The sequence below is a fragment of the Zymoseptoria tritici genome, chromosome 6 (genome assembly GCF_000219625.1).
Source record: "Zymoseptoria tritici IPO323 chromosome 6, whole genome shotgun sequence".
In the NCBI taxonomy this organism is placed as follows: Eukaryota; Fungi; Ascomycota; class Dothideomycetes; order Mycosphaerellales; family Mycosphaerellaceae; genus Zymoseptoria; species Zymoseptoria tritici.
The window spans coordinates 1,501,935-1,526,278 of NC_018213.1; the positions used below are offsets into that span (position 1 = coordinate 1,501,935).

Below are 24,344 nucleotides of genomic sequence, written 5' to 3' on the forward strand. Positions count from 1 at the left end.
GATAGCCCGGAACGCCCGAAACGCCCGTCACTCGCACTGCCCGTCTCATATGCTCGATTCGCGCCTCCCCAGTGGTATATCCGTTGAACGCCAGCGGGTATGCAGACTGCGCATGTACCCCTCAAATCAATTTCAATGGTCGTTGCCAAGCACCTTTCGGAACGTGGCTCATATATCTGCTCTTTAGCTCTGGTTTCTGAAGACGCCGATAGGCTTCCTGGATATGCTTCGCGCTGACAGGAGTCCTCGCTTCCTCTGGTGGATCGAACAGTCCAGGTTCGCGTCGGCGCTTGCGACCACGCTTCTCCTCATCTCCGCCGCTTTCTCGCTTTAGAGCATCTTCGGCGGCCTTGACATGAAGAGCTTCCTCGGTCAAAAGTGTGACAATCTCATAAGTCAGAAAGCCCAAGATGTCCACGATGTCATCGTTTGGTTTGCTGTCCGTGACAACACCGAACCCTGCCCATTCGCGAAATCGTTTGCCTTTCCGGAATGTGAATGAAGCTTGCCGGCATTCTGAAAAGTGAAGATACTCCTCTGCATTCATGCCTTTGGTGCGCTCATCAGCTTGTTTGAGGCGTTGGAGAGTCGCGGCGTTCATTTCTTCTTCTTCCTCGTCCTCCTCGTCTTCTCGCTCCGGAACCTGTTCACTGTAGAAGCTCGAGACATCCCAGGGCAGTCCGACCTTGGCTTTCTTGTTCTTGTTGTTGCGGGTACCAACAGCAGGGCCTGATCCAAGAGTCGGATCATTCGCCGCCAGATCGAAATCATCGACACCGCCTGCATCACCACCACCTCCGCCTTTGTCGTCGCTATCCTTCGCGCTTTTCCGTACGTCCTTCCACGAGAGAAAAGTGCGAAGACGAGAGACTTTAGCTTTGTCTTGCCTGATGAGAAAGATAAGATCGTCGGTGCTGATGGTACGAACGCCCCGTCGAGCGGCTAGATCTGTAGCACGCTTGAGCTGCGAATTCGCTTAGCATGGCGAGGTTTGAAACTGTTGCGAAGAGCGATGTACCATTTCCATAACTTGCTGCTGGACAATGCTCTCAATCATCATCGTGGTCTCGGCAGCAGGATCGCCAGTCTCTCCAGACACAAACATCATCTGTTATGAGCCACAGTCAGTGAGTATATAATGCGGGACTGGGCTCGCGGCTGATGGACAGCGGAGGCGGACCCATTCGTCCACACGTACCTGCTGGATCTCCGTCCGATACTTGGCCTTGTTCTCGGCCATGGTAAAGATCAATGCTTCAAATAATGTACAGTATCGTTGCTCATTTCTCGGAACAAGTGGCTCTCAATCGTACACTTTGGCAAGAAGTCGCGAGTCTGCCATGTGAAGAACGATCGCGCGGCGCATGGACCACCCTTATTAGCGGGCGATCATCTATGCGGGGGAGTGACAACCAAAAAATGTTTGACATGAGCTGAGTGTCAAAACAACCGCTTCACTACTTCGCAAGATGTTGTACATCATCGGCCTGGGCCTTGCGGACGAGCGCGACATCTCCACCAAAGGACTGGAGATTGTCCGCAAAGCAGACAGGGTCTACCTCGAAGCCTACACGGCGGTCCTCTTGGTGGAGAAAGAGCAATTGGTACGCCTGGGAAAGTCTCTAAATCCAATATTGCATTTGACTAACGTCTCGCTCTGCAGTAGGAGTCTTACTATGGCCGATCGATTATCATCGCAGACCGTGAAATGGTCGAATCATCTTCGGACGAGATCCTCGCCAACGCTGATGCGGTCGATGTCGCATTCCTAGTAGTAGGAGATCCGTTCTCCGCAACCACTCATACCGACTTTGTCCTTCGATGTCGACAACACGAGCCGCCGATTCCGACTCGCACACTACCCAATGCCTCGATTCTCACAGCTGTCGGCGCAACAGGATTGAGTCTGTACAACTTCGGCCAGACTGTCAGCATGGTGTTCTTCACGGACGATTGGAGGCCAGACAGCTTTTACAATCGCATTCGAGAGAATGCTGACTTGGGATTCCACACATTGGTATTGTTGGATATCAAGGTCAAAGAGCCGGATTTGAAAGCAATGGCAAGAGGCAAGATCATATACGAGCCACCGAGGTTCATGACGGTCGCGCAATGCGCCAGTCAGATGATCGAAGTGGAGGAAGCACGGGCAGGGAACGTCTGCAATAAGGAGAAACTCGCGATCGGGGTGGCAAGGTTGGGCAGTGAAGGCGAGCAGATTGTGGCCGGCACGCTCGAGGAGCTCACTCAAGCAGATTTGGGCAAGCCACTCCATAGCTTGGTGCTCTGTGGAAAGACAATGCACGAGATGGAGTGGGAGTTTGCGAGAGGCTACGCTGTGGACCAGGCGAAGTTTGACGAGATATGGAAGAGAGACTATGGTATCCAAAAATGAGCGAGGCATTCGTAGAGCACAATGGAATTTCCGTTTGATCTACCTTCTTGGCCCATCACGCGGAATCTGGCGATATCTTTACGCCTTCCTGGAGCAAAAGGCGCGTGCCTTGACCTTGCGAGGCTCTACCATGCAACAAATGGTATATTAGCGGTTTGCGCACGACGTGCTTCATTGATGCAGCTGTGAGTGCAACGAAAGAGGCACCGTCGTAGGAGTGTGAAAGTGAAAAGATGTGAACCTTCCGTTCAAGAGTTCAGGAGCGACTGGATTGACAGCCCAGCTCCACCAACTCGCTTAGTAAGCATCATCATGTCCGCTAGCGCGCGAGCTTGAAAGAACCCGAGCGAGCCATCATTATTGAGTGTCTGCCATCCACACACGGTCTCTCGATCAACGCAACCAGCTCACAATGTTCCGCAACGCCCTCCTCCGATCCGCTCGATGCGTCGCCCAACAGACTAGCGTGCGTGCCGCGCGCCCAGCTGTCCGCACCGCCTTGCGCAGCCCCTTCATCACATCCCGAGTGTCCGCGCCTGCGACTTCCATATCCGCAATCCGGTGCTACGCTTCATCGGCCGGTCTTGGGCAAGAGGAGGTCACTGGTCGCATTCTCGATCTGCTGAAGAACTTCGACAAGGTGCGTTTGAAGGAGCATTGGAGGCATTGAGATATTTTGCTAATATCCCATCAGGTCTCCGACGCCACGAAGGTACGGACGACATAGCAGGAGGAAGATAATTCCCGGATGCTGACGAAGGCATAGCTTTCTGCCAACGCGCACTTTACCAACGACCTCGGGCTGGACAGCTTGGACACCGTGGAGGTCGTGATGGCGATAGAAGAGGTCCGTTGCGTCATACATGGAGAGTGAACAGGATGGGCGTTGACACAACTCTACAGGAGTTCAGCATCGAGATTCCAGACAAGGAGGCAGACGCCATTCACAGCGGTGCGTGGAACCCCCTTGAGTCAAATGTGTGCCAATGCTGACGGATAACCACAGTGAACCAAGCTGTCGACTACATCATGAAGCAGCCCGATGGTACGAGAGGACCCTTACACGGCCAATGACAAGTACTGACAAGAAACAGCTCACTAGACGACGAAGGTGGAAGTAATGGTGTTGGCTTGGAGTCTGGCGAGCAGAAGCGAGAGTTAGATGTGCTGGAGTGTTGGCGCGACCTGGCGAGGCCTGCGACGCAGGAAATGCTATGTACATTGCGACTCTGCAGAGGGTCATACGACAGAGGTGTACTATCAACATCATCTTATGATCATTCACAGGCGATGTCTAAACGTGCCTGAAGTGCTATGCTGATGCTATATGGCTGCCCCCAATTCGTGCGGTGGTCCGCGCTAGTCTTCCAAAAAGTGTGGGATGACCTCTCAATCCACCAACGTGCTCCACCTATCAACGCATATTCACACTTCCTGCTCAGTGCCTTTCGCAATCATACGTACTCCACAAGCAGTCGCAGGTTCGCCAGCAGTCGATTTTTGACGGTGCAACCTCTGCTCGTGGACACGACGTCGATTCACTCCTTGTTGAGCCTTGCGGCGCGCATTGGCACGTGTCGCAAAGTACAGCTTCGAACCCTCGAGCAACCACATTCTTTCTCCTCGACACCGCTTCCACATCGCCCGCCCTCTTATCCACCACTCCCACACGATCATGGCCTCGTCAGGCTCTGGACTGACCCGACGCCGGGGTGCAGGCGGCGGAGGAGGAGCTGGCGACAATATCGGTGACGACCCCAGCCGCGTGTCCTCGCCTGCACCGAAACCCAACAACAACAACAACCAGTCCGGGCCCGAGACATCATACGAGTCCAGCGAAAACGGCCACAAAATCGCCTTCGACCCTCGCGACATCTCCGAGAATGAAGAGCGCTCCAAGCAGCCCAAACTCACGCTTATGGAGGAATGCTTGCTCATGGGTCTCAAGGACAAGCAGGGTTACTTGAGCTTCTGGAACGACAACATCAGCTATGCGCTGCGTGGGTGCATTGTTATTGAGTTGGCGTTTCGAGGGAGGATCAGCATGCAGAAAGACGCGAGTAGGCGGCGATTCCCCCTGGCGGACAGGCTGATTGAGGTGATTGACGACACATTGACGGGAGAAGTGCTACTGGACGAAGCGTTGAAGATGATGAAGAGCTCGGAGAAAATGAGTGTCAGTTCGTGGATTGATCTCATGAGCGGTGAGTGCATTTGCTGTGCGAGAGGTGCGGCACCGTGCTAATGGACGATACAGGCGAGACGTGGAATCTCATGAAGATCGGATACCAACTGAAGCAAGTACGCGAGCGATTGGCCAAGGGACTGGTCGACAAGGGAATTCTGCGAACAGAAAAGCGCAACTTCTTGCTTTTTGACATGGCTACACACCCAGTCGCGGATGGCGGTGCGAAAGACGAGATCAAAAGACGAGTGCGAGCTGTCCTGACAAACAGGACCGTTGTTCTGCCGGCCTCTCCTTTCCTGCCCGAAGGCATGGAGTTCCGGTATCTCAGGACAATCGCAATGCTCTGCGCTGCGTATGCCGCGAATGTGCTCGAGAACGCTCTGGTGACGCTCGATCATGAAGCACGTGAGCGGGCTTTCGCGCAAGTGGACGAACTGCTGGCTGAGTACTCGCAATGGCCATTTGGTCGACGAACAGGAGGAGCGGGCGCGGTCGGTGCGAACTTGGATCAGGTCATCAGAGATGAAGTCAACGGCGCTAAGGACAAGGAGCTCCAGATTGAGGTGCGTTTCGGAACCTTTCCCTCTTGGTGAATTTGGCTAACAATTTCTTCTCTAGGTCGTTGCGGCTTGCTTGAGCGTCTTCACTCGCCTAGACTCCCTGCTCTAGATCGAAGTCTGATTTAAGTTCGTTGCGGAGTACAGAGCCACTTCACATCTAATGGCCAGCAATGCAACGATATCTCGGGCCCAATGGGCTGAGGGATCACCTACCGAAAAAGCGGGCCCTTTCGTAAAGGATCGCTTGCACGCTCTCATCAGTGCCACGAGCAGTGAACGCTCGACAGCCAAGGACGGTAATCCTGAAATGACAGCAGCCAGTTCGTCACGGCCGAGTCACAGTGGTAGCCAGCAGGGACATGTGCTGCCATCGGGCTCATATGCGCGGCTTTTGCAAGGCGTTCTCATTGACGGCGGTGGCTGATCAATTTCTTCTGTTTCTGCTATTCGCAACTAGCGTTTTTTGTCCTCAGATATAGCGAAATCTGAAGACGACATTTGCGACACTGTATACGACTCTGTGCAGAGTGCGTGACTGTTGGTCGCCAGCTCGTGGGACATTGTGAAGGCCCGCAAGGATCGTGGAAATGAGATAAAGCTGTCGTCAAGTGCTTCTCGTCGATACTATCATACATCTACTAATACAACACGCTGGTAGGAAGACCTCTCAGGTGCAAACCACACATATTGACGACCTCTCTATCGATAACTCAGGTACGTTCCTCCCGCCGCCGCCTGCTGTCCTAGGTTCTGCGGGCGTAGAGGAGCAAGGTCCGCATCGTCTGCCTCCACCTGCACTGGTGCCGGTGGCATCTCCTGTGCCACATTCTCGATGTCTTGTTGCCGCATGAATTTGATCGCCGCCTTGACACCCGGTGAGAGCAGAGCCGGCTCTATTTGCTCATTCGGATGCATTGGCTTCATCGCAGTAGGCGCGATCGACTTCTTTGATCGGGTCCTCTTCACCGGCGTTTCCCTGGGCGGCGTATCGCTTAATCGATGTGTCTGACCTGCTCCCATTGGCGGCTTCACGGCGAGGTCTTCCGACGCTCCATCGAAACGGTTCGACACCCTCGAGGACAGCGACAGACGATCTGTAGCGCCGTCGACTTGCTCGATCTCGTCCATCTTCTCTCTCAGCCCGCCGCCCTTGAACCAATATGATGCTAGAATCGCCTTCGCGCTTGGTCGCTCCTTCGGATTGGCAATCATCACCCGCTTGAGGAAGTCCACATCTCTTTCCTGCAGACCTCGCTCGCGCATCAGCGACCAATGATTCCCCTTCTCATGGCCCAGATCCCTCTCCGGTAGCCAACAATGCTTGTAATAGCTGTTATTTTGCAAGTCGTAGTCCTGCGAGATCTCGTTCCGCACCGCACTCACGCGCTCGTCCATTCTGCTGGAGTTGGTCGTGAGGTTATCGTACAATCCAGCTTTGGAGAAGTTCTCTTGCGCTTCGAGGAGGTGTGAGTAGACGAGTCCGACGGCCCAGATATCGGCTGCGGGAGTGATTTCCTCGTGGAAGTAGACTTCTGGAGCGCGATAGGCGATGGGTTGCATGGTTCCATTGGCGGGTGACATGACTGTGCCGAGATCGCCAAGTTTGACGGTGAGGTTGCTGCCGTCGCCGGCGTGTTGAGAATTGAAGCCGCTCAGCATGACATTCTCCATCTTGAGGTCTCCATAGACTAGACCGTGTTCGTGGACTTCTTGCAGACTAAGTAAGATTCCTTTCATGGTAGCGACGATCTCGCCCCGAGAAAAGGGACGTTTCGTTCTTGCGCCCCAGAGTGTTGTTTCAGTGATTTCTAGGACGAGGATGGGAGGCGAGCCCTCTGGAGTCGGTGGAATGCGATCAACCTGGCGGCGGATGTTCTTGCTGTTCTTGAATAGTTCGTGCATGATCATTTCGTGTTGGAATCGAGGCCATTGTCCGGGTATGTCGTTGTCTGAAGGTGCCTTCAAGACGACAATGTTGGACATGTCATCTTTCTCGACCGCGGTCCAGACGTTGGACTGTCCGAGCGAGCTGACCGCGAGATATGTCTTACCAGCTTCGGAGATGAACTCGGCACCTTCGGATAGGCAAGACATGATGGAGGAGTTCAATAGGTTGTCGATGATGGGTCCAAGAATGAGCGAGACGACTCCAAGATCAATGAAAGATTGAAACAATGACCATGTGGCTCGGCTGCAAGTGAGTTGTGTCAGATCTGATCAAACGTGAAGTGGTCGTGGTGTTTCTATGTACAAGTAGTAGTTGCACCTGCATGTGTGGCAGCCCCTGTGCCTATCAGACGAGATGGAACATAGCCTCGTGGAGAAAGCGCGTCATATGGCGTGGACCGTGAACCAGCGACTGGTCCCTGAGAAGATGCCCTGACAAAGGAACACATCTTTCGGATGCGCTTTGGACGTGTCGCTTCTTGACTCAAGGCGAAGCGTATCCATACTGTGATAGCTCTGATCTGCAGTTCCTGAATTGGTTTGAAGTTTGCAGCCCTGCTTCTCAAACGTTGGACAGTTGTATCAACCAAAAGACGGGACGGTTCTATTTTGGTCAGTTGAAGCTGACGAAGATCATCCACTTCGCTACCAAACGGGACTTCCATGGACCAAGAAACAACTTGCCACGCAACGGACATACGGTAGCATTCCTTGCAATACCATCGTGTGGTCGAAGCCTGAGGTCACAGTTCGGCGGCTGAAATATGCTTCTGACCATGAATCGCTGATGGTTCCGCGACTCGCCGCCTTTACCTCACCCAACGTCGTCATCTGCCTGAGTGCTTCGTGGCTGCACATGAGCGAAATGCTGTTCACGATAGGTTCGCGCAGGATCTCGAGGTTCGTCGCTTGATCACAGGCTGGGTTTGGTGCGGCCTCGCATGTTCGCCGTCAGCGCAGGATCATATGCGCCAAATAAGTCTTGTACCTCAAGCAGAAGATCAGCGTCCGCAGTGCAACAGCGCAGATACTCAGTCGTCTCGATCGTGCCAAAGGTTTCGGATCCTGGCTCCTGTGGTATGCGCCCTGATTGTGCAGCAAGATGTTTTGCGGCGCGATGGAAAATTGTCCCACCAAACGCCAAGACTCGGAACTACATGCCACGCCCCGGGAAAAGCTCTTTTCGCGGTACCTCCAACCGTTCGACCGAATCCTTTCCAGCGCCCCGCCTGGATGACCAGGACGGCAATAGGGCGCATTACGGCAATGTCAAGCTGTCTCCTCAACTTCGTGCGGGGGCTTGGAGCCTGAAGTGGGGATCATCAATATACATACAGCTGCATTGCCCTATAGCCGCAGTACCGAGACTGGTATAAGATGCATCGATGTACCTTTGTTCATCAAGGTCCTTTGACATTCTACTAGTATTTCAACGGGTAAAGCCACCAGCCATCATGTCGATACAAGCCAAGTCCGCCCCAAACCTGAACCTTCCCAAGGGATCCAGGACATGTGAGATCTCGATCATCAACACAACATGCGACTTGGTCGTTCCTCCAGGCACGCTTGTCGAGCCGAAGATTCCAGGACATGAATACCTCAACTTGCCAACTGTTGCATTTTATATCAAACATTCAAGCGGCGCTGAGGTCCTTTTCGACATGGGCTGCAGGTCCGATTGGGACAATTTGGTGCCACATGTTGCAGAAGTCGTCAGCGAACGAGTACCGGGACTCCGTGTGACCAAGGACGTTCCAGTCACCCTGAAAGACGGCGGTGTTGACCCATCGAACCTCAAAGCCTTGATTTTGAGTCACTGGTAAGGTAGAGAGGCGAGGACAATCTCCACAACTCATTGCTAATTTTCATGTTAACAGGCATTTCGATCACTGCGGTGACATTTCTACCCTAAACCCGAAGACTGATCTCGTGGTTGGTCCTGGTTTCAAGGAGCGATTCCTTCCTGGGTACCCGGCCAAGGAAGACTCCGGGATGCACGAGGCGGACTTCAAGGACCGCAACGTGGTCGAAATCGCCTTCAGTGACAGCCTCAAGATTGGGGGCTACCAAGCCCACGACTATTTCGACGATGGTAGTTTGTACATTCTGAACGTACCAGGCCACACGACGGGTCACATATCGGCACTTGTAAGGACGACGCCAGACACATTCGCGTTCCTCGGTGGAGATGTATGCCACTTCGTGGGCGTGATCCGACCATCGAGCTGGATCCCCCTGCCTGAAACGATACCAGCTATCACGGAGCTTAACAAGAGGATCCCACAGCCTGCACCGTGCTCGGCATTCACCGAGTGCCACCCAGATCAGGACAATCCTCGAACGGTATGAAAGACCTTCGTTTGCGAAGACGACAATAGCTCCTAGCTGACATCCACCTAGACCGCATTCTATCAGTGCTCGGCAGATAAGAACCAGTCGTGGTACGACGATCCGGCAACTGCGATGCAGTCCATCAGATGGTTGTTCGACTTTGATGCCCAGCCAAACGTGCTTGTCATCATCGCTCACGACACTGCACCCCTGGCAACGATGAACTTCTTCCCAAACGGTACTATCAACAACTGGCAAAGCAAGGGCTGGAAGGAGAAGATGCATTGGTACTTCTTGAATGAACTTCCGGTAAATGATGGGAAGACGGTCGGAGAGTTGCTCGTCGACGGGCTTTACAAAGACGGCAAGAAGATCAAGAACCTGGACAAGTCTCCGGCGTGAGGAAAGCTCACTTTTTGTAAGCAGTTTCTATCGGCCAACGACAACGCTATGCCGTTGCATGCGCTTGCCGGTCACCAGAGTCACTCGTGCGTCTGAAAGAGATCCAAGAATGGCGTTGCAACGTCATCCGGAGCCTCGGAAGAGACTCGTGTTGCAACAAGGATATACCCCAGCCCGCGGCAGTTGCCTTGCTCATCGTCATTTCATTTTGCTCTTGCTGACGGCGGTGTACCCTGGCCGCGGTGCCACATGTCTGCAGACTGCAAGCAAGACGCCTGTTACAAGCCGTCTACCAGAGGTTGATCGATCGGAGGCCGCATCGCGGTGCTCCACGTTGCAGATATTTGCTCGCGTCTCAACTCTCAAGCATTCCATCGAGCGTCTCAAAATATGAAAGCTCGGACCACTCCCGATCGAGGCAGGTTTGAGGTGGCCCGTCCTCGTGCCAGCGCGTGGCATTCCCCATGTTCAACCCTGGTCTTTTCACACACCAAACAAGCTTCATTCGTTCAACACACAGAACCCCAGTCCAGACACCTCCAGCTCTGGCCAACACAAGATCAAGCTGGGCGCCCGTCATTTTTCCGCTCCAAACATTGAAGTCATCTCTTTCCCTCACGCCTTCCACGCGGAACAACTCAGTCTTCAAGAATCGCAACGACATACTGTGAAAGACCATCGAGTCCATCATCCAGAACGGGGCCTCTCACGACGCACACAACCTCGATCGTCGTCCACCGTCACAACGATGCAGTTCTTCTCTGCTGCCACCGTGCTCGCGAGTCTCGTTTCCCTCGGCTTCGTTCAAGCCGGCTTACTTCATCGCAAATCACAGATCGGCACCGTAAGTCATTCACACACCACACCATTCATGTTATCGAATCACGTGCTGAGACAAATCTACAGTATTTCGACGCACAATTCAACTGCTACGACATCGCTTGCAATGTGAACTACAACGGGAACGAGGACTGCAAGAACCATGGTTGCGCGAAGGGTTGCAACCAGGAAAGTTACAAGTGTCACTGGGAGGGCGAGGCGGGTGGCGGCAGTTGACGGGACCATTGTGCGAGGAATCTGACACCTGGGGGGGTTTTGGTCGAGGAAGCGGATAAATTTTGGATTGTTGTGCATTTTCGAGCGTGCGCGAAAGTCGAGCGTGGCGTATTGGACCGGTCTCATGGCCCATGTATTGACGGAACATCTAGCTCATTTATGTTCGTATCTCTACAGCTTTGCGAGGTCTGGTGTCAGCTCAAGTTCTTGTTGCAGCAGCCTTCACACCCTGCTTCTCGAAGATCTTCTCCAGAATCTCCAACCACCTCCGCGGGCGATCTCCCAACTCCCGACCCGGATTGCGGAATAGCTTCGCCATGACTTCCTTGCTCTTCGCTCGCAAGACCTTCAGCACGACCATGGTCCTCCAGTCCCGGACTTTCAAGCGCAGTCGATTGCCATCAACCACCACCACGCCCGCATACATGTGAAACACTGCCTCGCCGCACATCATCAACAGCGGGATCTCGGCCACCGGACTGGTCTCTTGCGCGTTGGTGAAGCGGGAAGAACTCTGCATGATGCTGTAGAAGGAGAGAAACTTTATGTCGGGATTGAGAGACGTCTTGTTCACACTCGTCGGATGTAGGCCCAGTGATTGGTTGTTCGAGATGTTTCTCCAGCCCTTGCCGTCTTGCTTGACGATCTTCGGGTAGAACGACCACGCGACTACGCTTGAAGCTAGGACATCGTTCTCGTCGGACTTCGTGTACTGTGGCGGAAGCATCACGAAGTTGCGATTCCTGGTGTTGTGACGCATTCGGTTGAGAGCAGTGCGCTCGTCCGGTCCGAGATGTACGAAACCTGCATCGATGAGCGAGCTGAGGAGCTGCGCTTTGAGATCTTCGATATTGCCCAGATTCTGTGATGAAAGAAAGTTCTTGTTGCAGAATGAAAACTCCGACATGTGTGGTGTGATGCAGATTTTGCGCCAAGTGGTATAAGCGTTGTAGGCGGTCAAGAGGTCGGAGTCGCCACGCTTGAAGCCCAAGCGGACAGTGTCTGCTTGCTTCTTTTGGTGCATCGGATTGAGGAATGGCGTCTTTGACGAAAGTGTCGCGGCAGCAGTGAGTGCAAAGTCGAGGCAGCCGAAGTTGCTTCCAAGCAAGATCAGCTTTCCAAGCTGTGCGTCCAACGGAAGCTTTGCGAGTTGGTTTCCAAGTGGAGTGAGATCTTCGCCACTTGTCAATGCGCCCACTTCAACCAGAGCATCGATCGCTCTTCGAATGTTGCGGCTGGACGGCGGGTCCAATGCCTGCGACAAAGCATGCTCGATATCGCCAAGCTTGCAGATTTTCACCCTCATCACAAGGTCCTGCAGTGACAAACGGAGCATCTCGGGCGTTTGTGCATCAACCATGATATGGTCGTGGCGATACTTGGTGAAGAGATGGAAGCAAAGGCCTTGCTGCACCCTCCCCGCTCTCCCTCGCCGTTGCTTAGCATTCGCGCGCGCAATAAAGCTCTGAATCAATCGAGACATCTGTCGACGCTCATCAAAGCGCATCTCCTTGTGCTTGCCGGTGTCGATCACACATGTGACGTCTGGAATCGTGATACCCGTCTCGGCGATATTGGTAGCTAGAACGATTTTGCGAATGCCCGGCGGTGGAATCTCGAAAGCGGCTTGCTGATCTTCGCTCGAGAATGTGGAGTGCAGTGGGAACACTCTCCAGCCTTTTGCGAATCGTGGATGTCCGCATAGCATGTCGTTGACCTGACGAATCTCTGCTATACCTGGCAGAAAGACCAAGATTGCCTTGCTATAATCTTGATATTGAGCGTGGTGTCCAATCTTCTCAATGAGCTTGACGATCAAGCTGTAGTCGATGCGATATTCATCGTAAGTGGCGAGAGTATTTCGAGTTTTCTTGCTGTATCCGTTCAGCTGTTGATCGCTTGTTCCCTTCTCTTGTGCGTCCTCCTCGTTGTTGTCTTCGTCGACGGCTGCGGTGGTAGCGTCCTCGTTTGTATGCCCTGTCAATTCGATGGCGTCCTCGAGAAACTTGGCCTCGACTGGGAAAGTCCGGCCAGGGACATCGATGATTGGCGCTCCATCCAGGTATTCGGAGAATCGCTGTGCATTGACAGTAGCACTCATGAGCACGACTTTGAGATCCGGTCGCTTCAACATGAGTGAGCGCAGCACAATCAAGAGGAAGTCTGTATCGATGCTTCTTTCATGGACCTCGTCGAGTATCAAGTGAGTGATATCGTTAAGCCCATTGGAGTTTTCCAACATGCGTAGAACGATTCCAACAGTAGCATACACAAGTCGTGTCTGGGCCGTGGTCTGCGACTCTAAGCGAATGGCATAACCAACGAGAGAGCGAAAGGTGCCAACATCGCCTTTGTTCTCCCCCATCTCCTCGCTCACTCGCTGTGCCAGAGAGATCGCCGAGATTCTTCGCGGCTCGGTGCAGTAGATCTTGCAAGGCCGACCGTTTGCTAGTTCGTTCTCGAGAATGAAAGCGGGCAACTGAGTGGACTTTCCACAGCCAGTCTCACCACATAGGATAGTGACCTGATGGCGCTGTATCGTGTCCAGTGCGGCGTTCCGGAAATGATACATGGGGAGGTTCTTGCGACCGACCAGCATACGTTGGTATGCTGGAGTGGAAGTCTTTCGAGCCCACATCTGCTGGAGCTCCTCGATGACCTCTGGTTGTTGCATTCTGCGCGTTCCCGACTTCACCGGCGTTGAGCTTCCACTCGTCCCATCAAGTCGACGACGAGTGTTCACATTGAAGACAACCTCGTCATCGTCTTCATCGTCAGTGCTGGAATGTCGATCAACCAATGCGCGCACCTCTTTCACAGTCGCGCATTCTTCTGCCTGAGCGTGTTCTGCCTTGGCTCGCGTGAACTCATCCCAGAGGTCCCGAAAAGCTGCGGAAAGTCGAAGATGGACTTTCTCTTCCTTGGGAGATCCGGAGAATATCAGAAACAGTGCTGCGGTGGCGACAAAAGCTTCGCTCTGAGCAGTATCGGGCGTTGCGGTCTGGACCATGGTAATAACGGTTTTCAGCGGCCTATACTGGACTGTGACGGATGGCAAGAAGACGTGCTCGAAAGACTCTTGCTGCTTGGTCCACTGTATGGTCACAGAATGCCTGCTGGCATACGTGGTAGGCGAGATCATTCTGTAAGCTTGCTTGCATTTTGCGTCCCGAGCTTTGCAGGCTTCTTCCAGTACTCTTTTCGGGTTCATGCCCACAAGTCTGCCAAAGTCACGAATCGTGACGCCTTCTCCCGCTCCTTCACCAGAACTTCCTCCAGCAGCAGAGTCGCTCACACCAGGTAGCGCATCGAACATGCCACTGAGGAGGTCGTCGTCTTCAGCTGCGTTCGTTGCCGCCAGGAGCTCTTGGCCCATTCTTTCTGCCTCGTCACTGACTCCAGACGGCGGTGTCGAGGTTACTGATGAACGTGCAGGAGTTGGGTCATGATTGTCGTGGAGCTGTAAACGCCTTCGTTCTGCAGTATCACGCACGAGGCTGATTTTGTGTGCGGCCCAATGGGCGTCCGCTTCGCGTTGATCGAACAGCACGTCATTCTCGATCTTCTGCAGCTTTTGTTCCAATTTGCGTTCACCGGAAGACCTGTTCGCCGGCGCCTTCGATTGTTTCGAGGATTTCTTCTTGCCGACAGTACTGGCATCAACGTCTGGGTTCAGCTCGTACAACCTCGCCTTGGTACGTAGATAGACCGAAAGAAGCTCATCGGGCTCCATGTCACTCTCAACATCGCTGACTTCAACTGACTTCTCTTCATTGAGACCACTGTCTTTGCCGTCGATTGTCTCTGGGAGGGATGTGTCCATGGTTTTGGCAGCCTTCCAATCCTTCGTTTCCAGCTCGACAGCTTCCTCTGGCTCATCTCCGTCATCCATGTTGACTCTCTGCCGCTCAAAGTCGTAGTCGTCCAACTCGCCAACATCGCAATGAAGTGCCAGCCATTCCAGACATTCTTCGAGACCCCACAGTGAGCCAACCGTACTCTGTGATGGTGGAGACGATATGACCCAGCCGACAACATCATTCACTCGTTCTAACGGAAACGCAAGATCAAGGAGACATTGCCGTAACTGCCATACCTTTGCGACCAAGTCATCTCCAGTCGGAGATGCTGGTTTCTTTTGCGAGTTGACATCGTTCTTCAGATCTGCGAGAGTGAGATCCAAGATCTGCTGCATCAACTCATCAGGCAGCCAGTCCCGCACTGAGAGATATTCCGACTGACCGCGCAGTAAGCGCTTGTCAGTCTGCAGACGAACAACCTGGCGCGACACTTCCTTCTTGACTTTGGCTCCATATTTCTCGACGAACTGCTGTAGTTCCGATGCCTCGAGCTGAGCTTCAAGTTCTTCCGGGCTGAGCTCGTGCAGTTCCCGTTCTGTTGAAACGACTGCTGGACTCGCGGTCTCGATGACCTGAGTTTCGACAGATGTTTTCTCGCTGGGCGACGCCACGCCTGATGTTGTTGTACTGGGAGCTTCAGACTCTGCCTTTGGTTTGGATGCTACCGATGTCGTGGCAAAGCCTCTTGCGGGGTTTGTGGGCTTTTTCTTTTTCTTCGTCCCACCTGCCATCCTGATGTGAAAATGGCAATCCTGCTGATGTTGGTGTAGTGATAAACGAGTGTAAATGTTGCCCGTGCAAAGCACAAAAGTTTGGAGATCGACGCGGGGCGTTCAGACTTCAGTCTTCACCAGTCATCAGAAAGCCAAGCCATCACGAGCATCTTACTCTTCGTCACACACTTCTTCAATACCGCTCTTTACCGACTCGACTATTACGCCGCTGGGATCGCATCGCATTGCATTGGCATTTATGGTGATGGTGGAAGGACTACGTTCGCTCAGCACAAGAGAGGCGGGGAGGACAACGACCACCTGAAGTTGGAGAAAAGTTATCTTGCGACTGAAGACACCTGCGACATGGCGGAAGATACTCCGGTGATCAATGGCGATCACAGTGTGGATATATGGGAGCTGCGCCAGTCGCTAATGACCAGCTCGACGATACGGCGAACATCCGAACTGCAGAGTATTCACGACCAGCTTGTCAGTGGAGGTAGGCTAGAACCACGAATTCTTGCTACATGTGCGTTTTTAACAAGTATGCAGCTATTCCAGCTCCACGAGTCCCAGCAATCGGGCGTATTCTGTTCGATACATACGCTTTCTACGTCGATACGCGTTCTCGGCAAGCCGTGGAGAACTGCCTTTCAGCCATTGCGAGCTCGCCCGAAGCACCGAAGCTCATACCTGGTCTGGTCAGCCTCATATTCGAAGAGTCAAGCAAGCCAACGATTGCACCGGGAAGTGCGTTTGTCCTGGTGCGATGGAGCTCGCTTCTCGTTCAACATGCGGCGAAAGAGAAAGATCTTTGGGAGCTTTGGGGGAAGAAAGCGCTCGCAGCGATGGCCAATGCTTTGGCCACCGTTCAGCAATACTACAAAAAGGACAATGACAGCGCGAGAGTCACGGCCGTGCGTGTATCAAGACGGGCGATACGAGCGCTGCTCAAAGCTCCATTCGGACCGGAAGCCATCACCGCGTGTATCGACTCTCTTACAGCGAAAACTCCGGCTCCGGCACCCAGAAATGCGATCGTTCTCGGTATCATTGCGGGTGTCTGCAAGAGGTTGCCCAACGCATCCGTCTTGGTCGATGCAAAGAAGGAGGACTATATCGCTTTCTATCTTCGGGAAATCCTTGGTTCTCGAACGCCAGTTGCCAAGTTCATTGCCCACGCATTGAAAGACTTCTTTGCTGCATACGTATCTCTGGACGATCTGAAGAAGGACGTCGTTCCAGCTATGGACAAGGCTCTCCTCAGAGCACCAGAGGTCGTGCTTGATGATCTGCTCTGTCCGGTCTTCGCAGCACTCCCCGAAGAAATGGATCTGTCAGAAATCATGGTCGCCTTGCTCAGACCACTCCTCGCTAATGTTAAATCGACAAAAGAGTCAATACGGCAGGGAGCCTTTCGGACGTTCAGTATTCTAGCGCAAAGGTCTTACGAAGAGAAGTCAATAGAGAAGGCTGCTGATGAAATCTTGACTCCGCTCAAGGCCAACAAGGTACCGGCGGCAGATCAGCGTGTGCTCCACGCCAACATGCTGAGTACGCTGCATCCAAAGCCATCGCTTGTATCCAAAGTACCCCAAGGCCTAGTCGCTGTATTGGGCAAAGAGGCCAACGAGGTTGCAGCAGCAGCGGAGCTGAATTGCGTAGGAACGTATGTGCGCTCCGCGCTGACCACCAGCACGAAGCTGGACAACGGCATCATCGAAGCTTTTGTCAAAGGCGTCCAGGAGAAGCGACTGCCTATACGCAGACTGTGGACGATGCAGCTTGCAGAATGTCTGCACATGAAATCTGCAGATGATTTGTCCCTGGAAGGTCCCGCGCAACTAGCCGATGCGACGGCTGGAAGACTGCTTGACATCATCCACGAAGTCATTGCAAACCCGCTACCAGCTGTACAAAACGGCCAGGTCGCTGCTGCATGCGCTACATGTGCGATATGTCTGGACTCAGTGCCCTACATGACGATGTCCAAGAGCAAGTCGATTGTCGAGAAAGCTTTGATTGAGGAGAAAGTGTTGATGCTTGAGCCGAAACCATCTTTCTTGCTGAACCCGCGGATTTACACCAAATTGACTGCCGAGGAGGACATGAGGTGGTTCCTGTACGCGGTCGAGGCCGCAGTCAAGAAGCTCGACAAAGCTGGCGATCGGCCGGCAGCGTCAAAGGCTCTGGCACAGTCGATAATCTATTTTGTGGCTGCCTCTGGTATCCCGCGCGATGTCAGGAAACATGCGACTGACATGATCACTCGACTGTACGCTCAAAATCCTTCCTCTACGGCTGACACCTTCGTCAGTGGATTGTGGCAGTGGTGTGAAGACGTCGAGCTCGACGTCAAAGACAGTGCTGCGATCGCTTCCAAGACTGGTAGGAACGAGCTTCACAAGGTCGTGAGGGCTCTATGCCTTGATACCGAGACTGCTGCAAGACTAGGGTGCGCTGTGGAGAAGGACATCGTTGAAGATCAGCTTCTTAGGATGCTCGTTCTGTGCAGGCCACAACTCATACCCAAAGCAGCGTGGATTGACCTATGTCTCCGCACTTCAACGGATCCCGGCGCGTTAGCAGAGAGGCGTTCGCAGGACTGTCTCGACCGAATCATCGCGGTCACCGAGAGTTCGACGTGGAAACCATTGCCGGCGTTTCAATCTGCTGCTTGCGCCGCCGCCGCGGATCTCGCTTTCGTGGCGCCTGAGGTTTTGACTCCGCTTATTGTCGCCCAGATTAGCTCAGATCTCGATCCGACACAGCTGTACGACATTGGTCCTACCGAGGCCGCAATGTTCCGCACACCGGAAGGTACGGCTTTCATTGATGTTCTGTCGAAGCCCGGCGCGACACGCGAGATCAGCAAAAACGACAAAGACTACGACACCCTGAAATGGGAACAAGAGCTTAGAGCGCAGCTTGCGCAAAAGAAAGGACAAACGAAGAAGCTCACAGCCGACGAGCAAGCCAAGGTCAACGCGCAACTGACGAAGGAATCTGCGATACGCAAGAGCATTGCAGAGGTTGACTCGCGATTACGGCGAGGCATCGGCATGATCGGCGCATTATCGACTGGACCACCCACGGAGGCTGAATCTTGGTTTGGTCCTTCGGTGAAACTTCTATTCGAGGTCATTCAAGCGGGAGCCAGCCTTATCCTTGGTGATGCCGCTTCACTGGGCTACCTGCAATGCTCCGAGAAGATTTCCACTCGTCTCGGACCAATGCGACCTTTCACCGGCGTTGCTACTCTTCGTGCCGCCGGCATTACCATTCTGCCGGAGAACCTTTTGGCGGAACCCCTGGGAGATCTTGTGACACGAGTACTGTACCGTCTGCGCGCCCTCGGAGAGCAGCGACCGTTCGACACAGTCTCTCTGAGCTATCTTCTTGCTTTGATATTTGTGGTGCTCGAGAACGGAGGTGTCGACCGCACCGGCGAAGATGCAGACGAGCAAATTGTGCTCGCCATTGAGTTCTTGTCGTATCATACTGGAACCTGCAGCGATGTTCGCCTTCCCCGCGAGAAGCTTCTCGGCACGCTCATTGCATCTATGCAAAGATATACGCAGCATTTCAAGCCAGCGAAGGATTGCTTCACTGATCTATGCCGATGCGTTGCAGTCAACATGTCCATGGCTGAGACCGACGTCGTAGTCAAGGGCGCTATCGTGGCCGACTCCTCGATTCGGAGCGCTGTGCTGCAAGCTGTCAGTGCGGAGCTTGAGCTTTCAGACCGCGAGTTCTACGTTGAGATCTGGCTCGCTTGCCACGATGACGATGAGGAAAACGCTGCTGTCGCGCATGAGATCTGGGAAGAGAATCAGCTCAAGGTTCTTCCTGATGCTGCTGTTCAATGTTTGCCATACCTTGAAGCGAGGGACTCTCAGCTCCGACGTGCTGCAGCCCGGGCGGTGGCGGCTGCCGTCACAGAGCACTCTTCCATGTTCAGCGATATCCTCAAGAAGATCGAGGACGCCTACGTTGAAGCTGCGAAGCCGAAGAAACCGCTCGTCGATAAGTACGGCATGCCACTCAAGAAGGAGGTCACCGACACTTGGGAGTCCAGGCACGGATATGCTTTAGCATTCCGCGAGCTTGCGGCAATCTTCCCATCTGAAGAGTTATCGCCATTTCTCACATTCCTCATTGAGCGAGGCCCACTGAGCGACAATCACGCTGGAGTGCGCGATAGTATGGTCGACGCCGCCACCCAGATCGTATCGGTACGCGGCAAAGAAAAAGTCGAACCCCTGATGGAGCTGTGCGAAAACACTCTGCAGAACACAAGCAGCGCATCTCAAACGCAGGATCTCGTAAATGAGGCGGTGGTCATCCTTTATGGTGCGATTGCTCGTCATCTGCCTAAGGGCGACGAGCGTGTTCCTAAGGTGGTCAATCGTCTTCTCGAGACCCTCAGCACCCCGTCGGAATCGGTGCAATACGCTGTGGCGCAATGTTTGCCACCTCTCGTACAGGCCTCGACCGACCAGGCAACGCAGTATCTTAAGCAGATGATTGACGAGATGCTGCACTCGAAGAAGTATGCTGCTCGTCGTGGTGCCGCGTATGGTCTTGCGGGTATCGTTAAAGGCAGGGGTATCTCGATACTGCGGGAGACGAGACTCTTGTCCACCCTGAGAAGCGCAGCCGAGAATAAGAAAGATACGAACGAGCGTCAAGGAGCTTTCCTTGCACTCGAATTGCTGTCACTCCTGCTCGGACGTGTGTTTGAGCCATATGTGATCCAAGTGGTACCTCAACTTCTGGTCGGCTTTGGAGACAGCAGCGCCGATGTCAGAGAGGCGTGTTTGGACGCCGCAAAGACCTGCTTCTCATCATTGAGCTCTTTCGGTGTCCACCAAGTTCTTCCGACTCTGCTCGACGGTCTGAACGAGGATCAATGGCGCAGCAAGAAAGGAGCATGCGACTCTCTGGGAGCCATGGCATACCTTGATCCTCAACAGCTGGCCGTCAGTCTGCCCGAGATCATCCCACCACTCACTGAAGTCCTCAATGACAGCCACAAGGAGGTGCGTGGCTCGGCGAACCGCAGTCTGCAGCGTTTCGGAGAAGTCATCAGCAATCCGGAAGTCAAGTCACAAGTCAGCATCCTACTGAAAGCGCTCAGTGACCCGACAAAGTACACAAACGACGCTCTCGACGCGCTGATCAAGGTCAACTTCATCCATTACCTCGACGCACCTTCATTGGCACTCGTGGTGCGCATCCTCGAGCGTGGCTTGGGAGACCGGTCAGGCACGAAGCAAAAGGCTGCTCAGATTATTGGCAGTCTTGCACATCTTACCGAGCGAAAAGACCTCATCGCTCACTTGCCCATCCTGGTCGCCGGTCTACGTGTCGCCATCGTCGACCCAGTCCCCACTACTCGTGCCACGGCCTCCAAGGCGCTTGGCTCGACTATTGAGAAGCTGGGCGAGGATGCTCTGCCCGATCTCATCCCGAGCTTGATGTCAACACTGAAATCTGATACAGGTGCTGGCGATCGTCTGGGCAGTGCTCAGGCCCTCAGCGAAGTGCTGGCTGGTCTTGGTACCAGTCGCTTGGAAGAGACTCTCCCAACAATTCTGCAGAATGTGTCCAGCTCGAAGGCTTCCGTACGCGAAGGCTTCATGTCGCTTTTCATCTTCTTGCCCGCTTGTTTCGGAAACAGCTTTGCAAACTACCTGTCCAAAATCATTCCGCCAATTCTGGCCGGACTGGCGGACGATGTCGAGTCTATTCGCGAGACCGCCCTACGTGCCGGGCGTCTACTCGTCAAGAACTTTGCGACCCGCTCAGTCGATCTACTTCTGCCCGAGCTCGAACGTGGTCTTGCAGATGACAGCTATCGTATCCGTCTCAGCTCCGTGGAATTGGTTGGTGATCTGCTCTTCAACCTCACTGGTATCAGCGGGAAGACCGAGGCCGAAGATTTGGAGGAGAACGCCAACGAAGCCGGTGCTTCCCTTCTTGAAGTTCTCGGAGAAGACAAGCGCAACAGAGTGCTGTCTGCGTTATACATCTGCCGCTGCGATACTTCTGGCATGGTCCGCACGTCGGCTATGAACGTCTGGAAGGCTTTAGTGTCATCACCACGCACGCTGCGCGAGCTCGTTCCAACTCTTACACAACTCCTCGTTCGAAGATTGGCGAGCTCGAACATGGAGCAGAAGGTCATTGCCAGCAACGCCCTCGGCGAACTCATCAGAAAGGCAGGAGAAGGCGTGTTGGCCACGCTGCTTCCTGTTCTCGAGCAGGAATTGCAGACCTCGCACGACACAGATGCCAGACAAGGTATCTGTTTCGCTCTTCGCGAACTCATTACTGCTTCCACCCCAGACGCTCTCGAGGACTACGACAAAATCCTGTACTCCATCGTCCGCACTGCTCTTGTCGACACCAACAAGAATGTTCGTGATGCGGCTGCTGAGGCGTTTGACTCGATGCAGAAAGCACTTGGTAAACGAGCTGTTGACCAGGTGCTGCCACATCTCCTCAACCTGCTGCGCTCCGAAGATGACAAAGACAATGCACTGTCTGCACTCCTGACCTTGCTGAACGAGACCACAAGATCCAACATCATCCTGCCGAACTTGCTACCCACACTTCTCAAATCGCCAATCTCGGCCTTCAACGCCAATGCGATGGCCGAACTGGCAACGGTCGCTGGGCCAGCAATGACAAGGAGACTTCCGAACATCCTTAACTCTCTCATGGACAACATTGTCGCTTGCAAGGACGACGACCTGGAGGCGGAGTTGAGCTCCTCCTTCGATGCAATTCTGCTGTCGGTCGATGAATACGACGGACTGAACACGATGATGAGCGTCATGCTCGCACTCGCGAAACATGATGACCACCGCAGACGTGCTGCCGCGGATCAACATTTGGCTGTATTCTTTGAGCAGACCGAGATCGACTTCTCGCGCTACTACCCGAACCTCATCAGTGCTCTGCTGATCGCATTTGACGACAGCGACAAAGAGGTTGTCAAGGCAGCGTGGACCGCATTAAGTGCCCTCACGAAGCAGCTGAGGAAGGAAGAGATGGAGTCGCTTGTGGGCTCCACCCGCCAAACTCTCAACCAGGTTGGCATCGCTGGACACAACTTGCCTGGTTTCTCGCTCCCCAAGGGCATCAACGCCATTCTGCCGATCTTCCTGCAGGGTTTGATGAATGGTTCCATGGAGCAGAGAACACAAGCTGCGCTTGCCATCTCCGACCTCATCGACCGTACAAGTCCAGACGGTCTCAAGCCATTCGTGACGCAGATCACTGGTCCACTCATTCGTGTCGTGTCCGAACGATCGACCGAGCTCAGGGCCGCTATTCTGCTCACTCTCAACAATTTGCTCGAGAAGATCCCCACCTTCCTCAAGCCTTTCCTGCCGCAGCTGCAACGCACTTTCGCAAAATCTCTTGCGGACCCATCAAGCGAAGTCCTGCGCACCCGAGCTGCAAAGGCCCTGGGCACGCTGATCACCATGACCCCAAGAATCGATCCTTTGATCGCGGAGCTCGTGACTGGGTGCAAGACCACGGACGCGGGTGTCAAGAATGCCATGCTCAAGGCTCTGTACGAGGTCGTAAGCAAGGCAGGCACGAACATGAACGACGCCTCGCGCGCCTCCATCCTCGGACTTATCGATTCCGACTCTGGCGACGCCGATGATGCGACCTCTATCACTCATGCCAAACTCCTCGGCGCTCTGATCAAGGTCATGCCAGTCGAATCCATCACGCCTCTCGTCAAAAGCCGCGTCCTTACGAACCACTTCACACATTCCTCCATCCTTGCCCTCAACGCCGTGCTGCTCGACGCCCCGACTGTACTCACGGACAACTACGACGAAATCACACGCAACGTCATTGTACAAGGTATCAACAGCACCCAGACCTTCGTCGCCGATAACGCCGTGCTGGCTGCGGGCAAGTACCTCCTCTCGGACTCCAGCGACAAGTCATTCGAGGCCGCCAAGCCTCTCATGCAGGCTCTCGCCGACGCTCTCACCCCTGGCAAATCCGTCGACACCCGTCGCCTCTCGCTGGTGGTGATTCGCACCGTGAGCCGGGCAAATAATTCCGAGCTCATCCGCCCCCACTACGCTACGATCGTGCAGCCGCTTTTCAAATGCGTGCGCGACATGGTGGTACCCGTCAAGCTGGCAGCAGAGGCAGCTTTCGTTGCCATTTTCGAGGTGGTAGAGGAGGAGGGTGCCGTGTTTGAAAAGTACCTGAATAGCTCGGCGGGCGCTGGGTTAAATGCCGCGGATAAGAGGAGTCTGATCGAGTACTTCAAGAGAATTGCGTTGAGGTTGGCTGGGCAGGCGAGGGAGAGGAAGGAGGCGGAGGGTGGGCAGGGTGGACTGGGGCTGAGTAGCGATGAGAAGGAAGATGAGAAGGAGGTTTGGTGCGTGGGTAAGGTTGATCTGGGTAGCAGTGGGTTTGAGGATTGAGCAGGCTGGCAGGAAGTGGTATGAAGTGCTGTCAATACGCCACAGTCAACGCTCAGAAGCGGTGGGTTGAAACCGCTTGAACAAAATGCACATTTCTTGACATGCCCATTGGAGAGCCTGCGGCAGCAAGTGCGAGTGTTTCGCAAAGGGAGCGTTTCACCTGATCTGGTAGGTGGATGCGGAAGTGGTGGGCTCGCAAAAAGCCTTTTTCATTGGTACATTCTGTTCAAGCCGTTATGCCTCGGTCGATTGGCAGAGCGCCTCTACTGAAGTGAGGAGAGCTAGTCTCCAATGCGTGTCGTATCGTGTCATTCTATCGTGCGTATCCCAACTCCACGCTGAAAGGAGAAGGTACGAATCATCCCAACGCCCGCTATGCTTAACCAGTATACAACCCCATGCGCCTTCCACTCACTCCTCC

General features: G+C 53.9%; 9 protein-coding genes across 9 annotated transcripts; 6 read left to right on the forward strand and 3 right to left on the reverse strand.

The window, feature by feature from the left end:
- Window positions 1–121: 121 nt before the first annotated feature.
- MgSPT3 (SPT3, positive regulator of Ty transcription) lies at window positions 122–1,240 on the reverse strand (the record flags this gene model as incomplete). Its single annotated transcript, XM_003851769.1, has 3 exons — window positions 122–964; window positions 1,019–1,108; window positions 1,199–1,240. 3 exons carry the CDS (start codon window positions 1,238–1,240, stop codon window positions 122–124), a joined length of 975 nt encoding a protein of 324 aa, XP_003851817.1.
- Window positions 1,241–1,469: 229 nt separating this feature from the next.
- Window positions 1,470–2,395, forward strand: MYCGRDRAFT_93945 (uncharacterized protein; the record flags this gene model as incomplete). The annotated part of the gene is made up of 2 exons (XM_003851479.1): window positions 1,470–1,604; window positions 1,667–2,395. The coding sequence occupies 2 exons, from the start codon at window positions 1,470–1,472 to the stop codon at window positions 2,393–2,395; spliced, it is 864 nt and encodes a 287-aa protein (XP_003851527.1).
- Window positions 2,396–2,807: 412 nt separating this feature from the next.
- Window positions 2,808–3,469, forward strand: ACP1 (ACP1 mitochondrial matrix acyl carrier protein; the record flags this gene model as incomplete). Its single annotated transcript, XM_003851480.1, has 4 exons — window positions 2,808–3,035; window positions 3,162–3,242; window positions 3,299–3,347; window positions 3,402–3,469. 4 exons carry the CDS (start codon window positions 2,808–2,810, stop codon window positions 3,467–3,469), a joined length of 426 nt encoding a protein of 141 aa, XP_003851528.1.
- Window positions 3,470–3,814: 345 nt separating this feature from the next.
- Window positions 3,815–5,272, forward strand: MYCGRDRAFT_104882 (uncharacterized protein; the record flags this gene model as incomplete). Its single annotated transcript, XM_003851481.1, has 3 exons — window positions 3,815–4,599; window positions 4,653–5,146; window positions 5,202–5,272. 3 exons carry the CDS (start codon window positions 4,071–4,073, stop codon window positions 5,250–5,252), a joined length of 1,074 nt encoding a protein of 357 aa, XP_003851529.1.
- Window positions 5,273–5,291: 19 nt separating this feature from the next.
- MYCGRDRAFT_104884 (uncharacterized protein) lies at window positions 5,292–5,791 on the forward strand (the record flags this gene model as incomplete). The annotated part of the gene is made up of 1 exon (XM_003851482.1): window positions 5,292–5,791. The coding sequence occupies one exon, from the start codon at window positions 5,304–5,306 to the stop codon at window positions 5,565–5,567; it is 264 nt and encodes an 87-aa protein (XP_003851530.1).
- A 1,035-nt stretch (window positions 5,792–6,826) lies between these two features.
- On the reverse strand, window positions 6,827–7,237 carry MYCGRDRAFT_44256 (uncharacterized protein; the record flags this gene model as incomplete). The annotated part of the gene is made up of 1 exon (XM_003851768.1): window positions 6,827–7,237. A coding segment is annotated over one exon (411 nt), but the record flags the coding sequence as incomplete, so codon positions are not given.
- A 1,297-nt stretch (window positions 7,238–8,534) lies between these two features.
- MYCGRDRAFT_73202 (uncharacterized protein) lies at window positions 8,535–10,283 on the forward strand (the record flags this gene model as incomplete). The annotated part of the gene is made up of 3 exons (XM_003851483.1): window positions 8,535–8,909; window positions 8,968–9,433; window positions 9,491–10,283. 3 exons carry the CDS (start codon window positions 8,545–8,547, stop codon window positions 9,821–9,823), a joined length of 1,164 nt encoding a protein of 387 aa, XP_003851531.1.
- Window positions 10,284–11,078: 795 nt separating this feature from the next.
- Window positions 11,079–15,470, reverse strand: MYCGRDRAFT_73205 (uncharacterized protein; the record flags this gene model as incomplete). Its single annotated transcript, XM_003851767.1, has 2 exons — window positions 11,079–14,053; window positions 14,144–15,470. The coding sequence occupies 2 exons, from the start codon at window positions 15,468–15,470 to the stop codon at window positions 11,079–11,081; spliced, it is 4,302 nt and encodes a 1,433-aa protein (XP_003851815.1).
- Window positions 15,471–15,982: 512 nt separating this feature from the next.
- Window positions 15,983–24,027, forward strand: MYCGRDRAFT_73209 (uncharacterized protein; the record flags this gene model as incomplete). The annotated part of the gene is made up of 1 exon (XM_003851484.1): window positions 15,983–24,027. One exon carries the CDS (start codon window positions 15,983–15,985, stop codon window positions 23,921–23,923), a length of 7,941 nt encoding a protein of 2,646 aa, XP_003851532.1.
- Between the last annotated feature and the right edge of the window lie 317 nt (window positions 24,028–24,344).